General features: G+C 36.7%; 1 protein-coding gene across 1 annotated transcript in view; it reads left to right on the top strand.

The window, feature by feature from the left end:
* Cnga1 (cyclic nucleotide gated channel alpha 1) overlaps positions 1-7,717 on the top strand; it is a 16,893-nt gene extending 9,176 nt beyond the window's left edge. The window contains exons 4-8 of the mRNA XM_004645664.3: positions 588-629; positions 708-827; positions 2,834-2,941; positions 3,735-3,841; positions 6,294-7,717. Of these exons, the coding sequence (XP_004645721.1) occupies positions 588-629; positions 708-827; positions 2,834-2,941; positions 3,735-3,841; positions 6,294-7,702 (1,786 nt within the window). The 3' untranslated portion in view covers positions 7,703-7,717. The remainder of the gene's footprint in view (positions 1-587; positions 630-707; positions 828-2,833; positions 2,942-3,734; positions 3,842-6,293) is intronic.
* The last annotated feature ends 1,290 nt before the right edge of the window (positions 7,718-9,007 follow it).

Below are 9,007 nucleotides of genomic sequence, written 5' to 3'. Positions count from 1 at the left end.
GTGTGTGTGTGTGTGTGTGTGTGTGCACTTAACCACTGGCTCAAGCAACTCATTTGTTTGCTTACTTGTTTTCTTTCAAATCTAGATATGTAGTCCACCAAATGATGGATGGTTTCCCAACCTGACTTGGGTGGATTACTGCTGAACATTTGACTACTTGTTAAATAAACTATTTTAGTCAGAATTATATCCTTTAAGGAAAATAGATGGTGTTTCCTTGAAATTCTCAGTGATTTTATTTAAGGATACATGCACATAATATCAAGAAGCTTAGATTTTGAATGAGATTCTTTTAAATCAACGCTATGGAAATATACTGTTTTGGGGTACTTCTTAACTTTTTAGGTTTATGTCTTCACTTACTGCCATTTCCTTCAGTTTTCCATACTGATTAACTTGTGGATTTTTGCTTTTTTAATTATCTGGATAAGTGTCTGTTTTTTATAGGATGTTCCATTAGGAAACTAGGTTTCTGGTTTCTGAGTAATGGGGCAAGTCTTGGACTATAAGGCTGAGAATTCTTGGGCAGTGGGGAAGAAAGCTAAAAATAACAAATGAAAATGACAGGAATATTGTTTCTTTTTTAGAGAACCAAAAGAAAAAAAGAAAAAGAAAAAGGAAAAGAAGAGGTGAGATTGGCATGAGTCATCCCCATTTTTTGCCCTTAACATTTTCATATTGTCACACTGTATATACAATTTTTTCAGCAAACCAGATGATAAAGGTGAAAAGAAAAAGGACCCAGAAAAGAAAAAGAAGAAAGAAAAAGAGAAGAAAAAAGTAGAGGAGAAAAAAGTAGAGGAGAAAAGCAAAGATAAGAAAGAAGAGTAAGTATTTTTTACTAGAATTAAAATCAGAAATGAATTTAGGCCTTTACATGTGGGGATAAATTTCCATCACATAAAGTAGGAAGAACTTTTATGGTAAAGAGGTCTTGTAAAATATTAAGTGTCTTTAGATATTTAAAAATAAATGTGTAAAATAAATTGCTATCAATTGTGAATTAAAATGTTTTTCTCCATATGTGTAAACATCATAATGTATCACCAGTGTGAGAAGATGAACAAGTAAATAAGTTCCAAAATGTACAATAAACATTATGAATTGAGAAGAAACTATTCAAAAAGAAAGACAAACTGTGATGGGGAAAGGAGAAAAGAAGAAAGAAAAAAAGAGAAAAATATATATGAAAACTCAAGATAGTTAAGATAGTTATAGATATTTTTAGTTCATTAAAAAAATTTTTGTGCTAATATTGTATAGATAAGATCTCATGCTTTTATCTTTTATTCTGAATAACTACCATGGAGACAACACAAAATATAGCAACTATTGTTACTGTCCTACTAACCTGTTTTGAAACTCAGTATCGTTATGTTTATCTTTTTTTCTTTAAAATAAAAATAAAATCTTTTTCTAAATTCCCCCAAATTATTAAGAATTATTGATTTTTCTCACCAAGAATTTTGATTATTGATTCATTCTCTTCCCCAAGCATTTGTGAAGGTAAAATAATTGGATGTCCACTGGCTGGGCAGAGTAGCTCATGCTTATCATCCCAGCACTCTGGAGGCTGAGGCAGTAGGATCATTATGAGTTCAAGGCCAGCCAGGACTACATAGAAAGACCTGGTCTCAAAACAAAATAAAACTGAATAATTTGGTGCATATCTTAACATCATTTTAAAAATCTGAAATGAAAATTTAGTAATTTCACTAACATTTTTGAGCAGTAAGTATTAGAACATAGCAAATACTCCAGTGTAAAGAAATCTTATTGCGAAAGCCAGGCCAACTGGCAGGGGCAGGAGGACTGAGACATGGCCTCCCTACATAGTTAAGTCTGTCCTTTAGCTTGCTCGGAGTCCAGGCTGGCCTTGAGTTCTTAGCAATGCTGGTGCCTCAGCCTCCAGAGCCCTAGGATTACAGGCATGCACCATCACACCTGGCAGGCCTATTTCTGAGAGCAAAACAAAGGCTAACAAAACAAAAGCCTTTAGGAGCATTCCGTTTAAAATAAACATCTGAGAGCTAGAATTCCCAAAGACTAAGGTCAACTGACATTTGCAAAGCTCTTTTCACTTTTTATGAAAGGATAATTCCTCTCTGAATATATTTAAGCAAAACTCTTCACCTGACAAGGGTTCCACTATATGCTTCTGTTTAGAACATTGTTGAAATTTGTATTAGGGAAAAAAGTCCATGAAAATATAGGATTAGACCAGAAGATTGTACAAATGCCATTTGATCGTATATTTTCTTCCTCCATTCTCCCTGCCCTCCTCTGCCTTTCTTAAATAATCCTTCCTACAGGTTCATCAACAAGTGATTTTATTAGATTAGCCTTTTTATTTCTCTATACAGGTGAGAGAAGCCATGAGTCCCCTCTCCCCTCACACAGTAGTTTCTGGTTGCTTAGTTCCCTGCGTGGGCAGTGGCAGCCCAGTCACTATTTTCCTGCTGCCCACAACCACCCAGAGGAGTCTGGAAAGGCCATCACTGTCCTCCTCTATGCCCATCACCTTAGTGACTTGAGACTAGAACTGACTGCAGCATTGCAGTAAAACAAGGGCCTCACAAAAGGTTAACATATATTTTAATGTTAAAGAGGCAATTTCATTATGTAACCACACTGAACTCACTAATTCCTTCAGCACATACCAAGTTAATCTTTGCACTATGGGGGGCAAGCTTCTCTCGCTTACTTCTCTTTTATTAATTATGGGTTTTGGTATAACCCTACTTGAAACTAAAAGTAGTTTCTAGTTCTAAAATGGTAACTAAAAATGTTCTGTGTCTTGGTAACTTTTCCTTCTACTTCTCACTGTTGCTAGGGAGAAGAAAAAAGTTGTGATTATTGACCCTTCAGGAAACACTTATTACAACTGGCTGTTTTGCATCACCTTACCTGTGATGTACAACTGGACAATGATTATAGCAAGGTGTTCTTATATTTTTTTGTGGATCTCAGCCTACCTATAGTTTCTAAGTTAACTGACTAAATAATTTGACCTAGTGCTCCTCAGGACACATTTCCTTTTCCTGTTCCAGCTTAGAAAGAGAAACTGAGTTACTCTCAATGTTTCTGACAGGATCAGGGGTTCTTTTGTACTATACTTGGTCCTCCGGTCCTGGAGTGGGTTGGGCCACTTTTAAACTTTTGATTACTTAGTCATGTAATTAGAACATTTGGAGAAATTAGATACTTTTTACTTTGGTTTACTAGAAAAATATTGCCAATATTGAGAAAAATCAAGGCTCTAGTGTGTTTTAGATGGTAAACATCTCACCTATCCAAGACCACGCATGTTTTCCTGAAGCATATTGGGACAGATTGGGAATAACAACCTGGTGATCAAGGTGTTTCAGTGAGTGTACTTGACTTCATCCTGAGGTCAATTGTTCTTATTTGATTTTTTTTTTTTTTCTGGAACCGGGGATTGAACTCAGGTCCTTGTGCTTGCCAGGGAAATGCTTATTCCACTGAGCCATCTCCCCGGCCCCTTATTTGATATTTTTACCAGCTACTACTGATGGATTAAATGTTGGAGACAACAAAATTAAACAACTCATAAAAGAATTTGGGAAAGCCATGATCAAGCAAACATAGTCTTAGGGCTCCTTCTTAAGCCTTATTATGTTGTGCAGAAGGGACAAAGATGACAAAGGTCATTCAGAGGGGACTTTTACTTCAGTTAATCTCCATCTTACTTATACAAGTTTTTTTCCCCCCAGAGCCTGTTTTGATGAACTTCAGTCTGATTATGTAGGATATTGGCTCTTTTGTGATTATGCTTCAGATATAGTCTATCTTCTTGATATGTTTGTACGAACAAGGACAGGTAAGTATATTCAATTTTAGATAGTTTAAATTTCCATGCTTTTATTTCTGATATATAATTTAAAATTTCCAAATTTAAATATTCTTTAAAATAAACTCATAGAAATCTGTGAAGAAGGAACAGTTCAAAGCAAAAGTCATAATCTTACCTACTCCCAAGTATAGGCCACTCCAACTGATTCAGAAAGATGTTATTATATAAGTACTGCATGCTAACTGATTGTGCCACTGGAGCTTCAGAAAGATGTTATTAGAGAAACTTTTGAGTATAGTTTTGTAGGTTTCATCAATTTTTTTGTTATTGGGTTTATGCCAGGTGAGAAGACTAGAGAGAAAAGAAATATGCTGCCAGCTCTGTAGGAAAGAGTATCTGCTTCTACTAGGGAAGTCCCTTAAGAAGGTACAGAGCAGCAGAGCTATAGTAGATGTTATATAGAAGGTATAAACTTTGTGCCTTGTGGTGTGGCCATATTAACTAGAGAACAGCAAGCTTTCCTGCTTAAAGTGTTCTTGGAAAGAAATGGTAAGCTCATCATCTCTACACTCCTCTCCTTGCAAACTTAACCAGTGTGTGCAAAGTAGAAGCTTTTAAGAATTATTAATGGGGGGTGCTGGGGAGATAGCTCATCAGGCTAAGTGCCTGTCTGGCAAGTGCAAGGACCCAAGTTCGGTCCCTGGTACTGCATGCCATTCCAGCTGGCCACTGAAACCAGGCCTGGGGGCACACGCCTGTAATCGCCGTGCTGAGGAGGCTGAGACATGGAGATTACTACGAGTCCGAGTTATATAGTGATACTCTGTACCAAATAAATAAATAAATAAATAAAAGATTTTTTAAAAAAGGATTATTATAGAAAACAGAGGCTTATTTATATATCCTTGTCCTAGAACAATGTTCCAGCATTCTGCTCTGTTTGCAGCTCTGACAGCCATTAGTGGAAGAGGAACACTTTCCCTATCCCAATTCATCACAGTGCTGAAATTTTGTGTTTAACACACAAATCCTATGGCAACAGCACAGAAAGGAAGATCCCAGAAGACTAAAGAAAATTGGGGGACAAGTATGAAAGAAGGAAATACAGCCTCAAAGGGCACTTATGCCTCACATTTTATATTAAACATATAAAATAGTCAGCAAGGCAGGTACCTAAACTTCAAGGGTACAATGGGGATTCATTTAAGAGAGCAGCATGAGTTGTTGGGCATAGTGCCCAATAGATGTTCAAGAACTTTCCAACAATTAGGTGTGGCAGGAAAAACAAACCACCCCCTTTCTTAGTTATAGTCTCAGCACCATATACTTGTGGTCGACAAAATATTCATGGGAGAAACCTCACATGCTAAGCAATTCTGTAACCCCAGCTGGGTGTCTTATGATTTAACTCAATTCTGATGGATGTTAACTGGAGTTAGTTAGCTTTTAACACAAATTAAAAGTTCAGTCCTACAAGATACTCCCTCTTTAGACATCAGTTACAAACTCGAGGTTGTGGTCTGTACTTATGACCTTCATGTTATAAAATAGGGTTCTAACAACTGCTCCTCGGGTCTAGTAACTTATTATCATGGCTCGTAGAACTGAGGGAAGTACATTTACTAGTTTACTGTATTAATGAAGGGTATGATAAATGCTACCGATGAGCAGGAGGATAAAGAGACCATAGGGCAAAATTTGCAAGGGTACTGAGAGCAGGAATTTCTGTCCCCATGGAACATACTTTCCAACATGGTGTGTTCACCATCCTGGAAGCTCTCTGGATTCCATTGTTAGAGATTTTTATGGACAATTTCATAGTGATGATAGATTAACTTAATCTTGAGCCTTCTGTCTTTTCTAGGGAAAGCAGGAGACAGGAAGGTAAGGTGAGCTTGGGGCTGAAAGCTGTACGTTTCTATACATGGCTTAGTCCTTATAGTAGTGATCAGCTCCATCTAGGAGCTCACCACAGAGTTGCCTTCATAGAACATAAGACATTCTTATCACTCAAGAAATTCCAAGGGATTAGGAGCTTGATGTTAGGAACTGGGGTCAAAACCAAAATATCATCACAAAACACACAATTTGCACCCTATTGCTCAGAAAATTTTAAGAGCTCCAGGTCTGAATATGAGGACAGAATACAAATATGTAATTTATTTATCATAATATCAGAAGAATGTGAATGCTCTTTGCAAAAGAAATGGCTATTTGGGTGGGGTACTGGATCTTAAGAAATCTGTATGCAACTCTTTTGTTATCAAATTTATAGAGTTTTACTTTTTATTCCCACAACAAACTACTTTTCACAGTAATATGTTGATTGGTATTTATGCCATATAACATTCCTAAAAACATATTTATTGGAAATAAATTATTTTTTTTTACTTCAACAAGGTTAACTGACTTCAGAAAAATTCACAATGTCACAAGATGGAGAAGCATTACATTGAATTTCTTTTTTCTTTTATTTTAGGCTACCTAGAACAAGGATTACTGGTGAAAGACAAACAGAAACTCATAGACAAATATAAATCAAACATACAATTTAAACTTGATCTTGTATCAGTGATACCAACTGATTTGCTATATTTTAAATTAGGGTGGAACTATCCAGAAATTAGATTAAACAGGCTATTAAGGATCTCTCGCATGTTTGAGTTCTTTCAAAGAACAGAAACAAGGACAAACTACCCAAACATCTTCAGAATTTCTAACCTTGTTATGTATATTGTCATAATCATCCACTGGAATGCATGTGTGTACTACTCTATTTCTAAAGCTATTGGATTTGGTAATGATACATGGGTCTACCCTGATGTTAATGATCCTGAATTTGGCCGTTTAGCTAGAAAATATGTATACAGCCTTTACTGGTCTACACTGACCTTGACCACCATTGGTGAAACACCACCTCCTGTCCTGGATTCTGAGTATGTCTTTGTGGTGGTTGATTTCCTGATTGGAGTTTTGATTTTTGCTACCATTGTTGGTAATATTGGTTCTATGATTTCTAACATGAATGCAGCTAGGGCAGAATTTCAATCAAGGGTTGATGCTATCAAGCAGTACATGAATTTTCGAAATGTAAGCAAAGACATGGAAAAGAGGGTTATTAAATGGTTTGACTACCTGTGGACCAACAAAAAAACAGTTGATGAGAGAGAAGTCTTGAGATATTTACCTGATAAACTGAGGGCAGAAATTGCCATCAATGTTCACTTAGATACACTAAAAAAAGTGCGCATTTTTGCGGACTGTGAAGCTGGTCTGTTGGTGGAATTGGTTTTGAAGTTACAACCCCAAGTCTACAGTCCTGGAGATTACATATGCAAGAAAGGAGATATTGGACGAGAGATGTACATCATAAAGGAAGGCAAACTTGCTGTGGTGGCAGATGATGGGATCACTCAGTTTGTGGTGTTGAGTGATGGCAGCTACTTTGGTGAGATCAGCATTCTCAACATTAAAGGCAGCAAAGCTGGCAATCGAAGAACAGCCAATATCAAAAGTATTGGCTATTCAGATCTCTTCTGTCTCTCAAAAGATGACCTCATGGAAGCTCTAATGGAGTATCCAGATGCCAAAACTATGCTGGAAGAGAAAGGGAGGCAGATCTTAATGAAAGATGGTCTGCTGGATGTAAACATCGCAAATGCTGGCAGTGACCCTAAAGATCTTGAAGAGAAGGTCACTCGAATGGAGGGATCAGTAGACCTTCTGCAAATGCGATTTGCCCGTATCCTTGCTGAATATGAGTCAATGCAGAAGAAGCTGAAACAAAGGTTAACTAAGGTTGAAAATTTTCTGAAACCACTTATTGACACAGAATTTTCAGCTCTTGAAGGAGTAGAAAGTGAGCCCACAGAGTCTACACAAGAATGAAAAACTGGTCACTAATGAAGGCATACTGACTTAAGAATATTTTGATCATGTGACTGAAGTCAATAAAGGAAAAAGAAGACTGAGCTGAGAAATTTTTCCATAAGAGAAAATATTCTTGGGTGGTGGGCACAAGACCTATATACTCTCCATGAGGTACTATGATCAAAGAATGATCTGATGTGTGTCCTTTCTACAAAGGATAATGGGGATAGCCATAAGCTGATTAACCCAACAGGTGTTCATATCTTCCATATTTTTCCTTTTATGTAATAATCTTCAGAAAAGGGAAATATTTTTCACTTTCAGCCCATTTTCTTTGTTGAAGAGTAAAATGTTTTCAGCATAACTTGGAATTACTGTGTACATCATGCGTGGGATACAATTTTTTAAAATAATTAGAATGTAATAAAATAAAGTTAATTATGAAACTATAGTGAATATGATCTGTTTGATATTTTAGTAGAAAATCTAGGATCTGAGGATCTTGTAGAGCTTCAAGATCACTTTAAGGACACTAGTTATTGTGTTATGCTATGGCTTCAGGAAGGCTGGTTTGGAGAAACTTCCTACTGGTAAAGATATAATAAATCACTATATGAATATATGCACACATAAATATTGAAATATGTGATATTAAAATTGTAAAGTGTTGTAGTAATTCTTTATATTAATTTTAACAATTCATCTGAGAATTAAGGCCTGACAGCAGTAGTTACTGTCTTTCTAGTCTGCCTGGCCAGTACTAAGAAAAATGGGTGAAATTACTATTTTTCAGTGAGTAACAAGGGAAACTGTTGTAATGTTAGAAAAGGAGACCTGAAAATTTTATAGACCAGGATAGGCATTATTGGAAAGTTTCTAAGAAATACAAAATCTTATAGCTGGGAGTAGAGTACAGGCCTAGTATGTATGAGGTCTTGAGTTCCATTTCTAGCACCTAGAACAGTGTTGGGATTCATTGGTCTCTTGGTGTGATCTGTTGTACCCCAGGAAGAAAGGGCAGAAAGAATAAGGAAAAGACAGACCAAAGACAAGAGCTGGGTCAGGTGGTAGCCCATCTGCCTTGTTGGCCAGATGACCCTTAGAACAATGTCAGGGTCTTTAGTTATACCTTTACAAAATTGCAAGACACAAAGTTGCATAGCAACTAATAGCCCACAATGTCCAGGCAGGGTGTTTTTCTCAAGACTGAGGCAGCTTCACTGCCTTAGACAATGAGAACTCATCTTGCCCTCCCACATATGATCTATTTTCTTCTTCAGCAGTTCCCAACATATCTCCCTTTTCTGTTCTGTTGTGTGAATG

Source organism: Octodon degus, unplaced genomic scaffold (genome assembly GCF_000260255.1).
Source record: "Octodon degus isolate 3935 unplaced genomic scaffold, OctDeg1.0 scaffold00235, whole genome shotgun sequence".
NCBI lineage: Eukaryota > Metazoa > Chordata > Mammalia > Rodentia > Octodontidae > Octodon > Octodon degus.
This window is presented reverse-complemented; position numbering and strand designations above follow the sequence as displayed.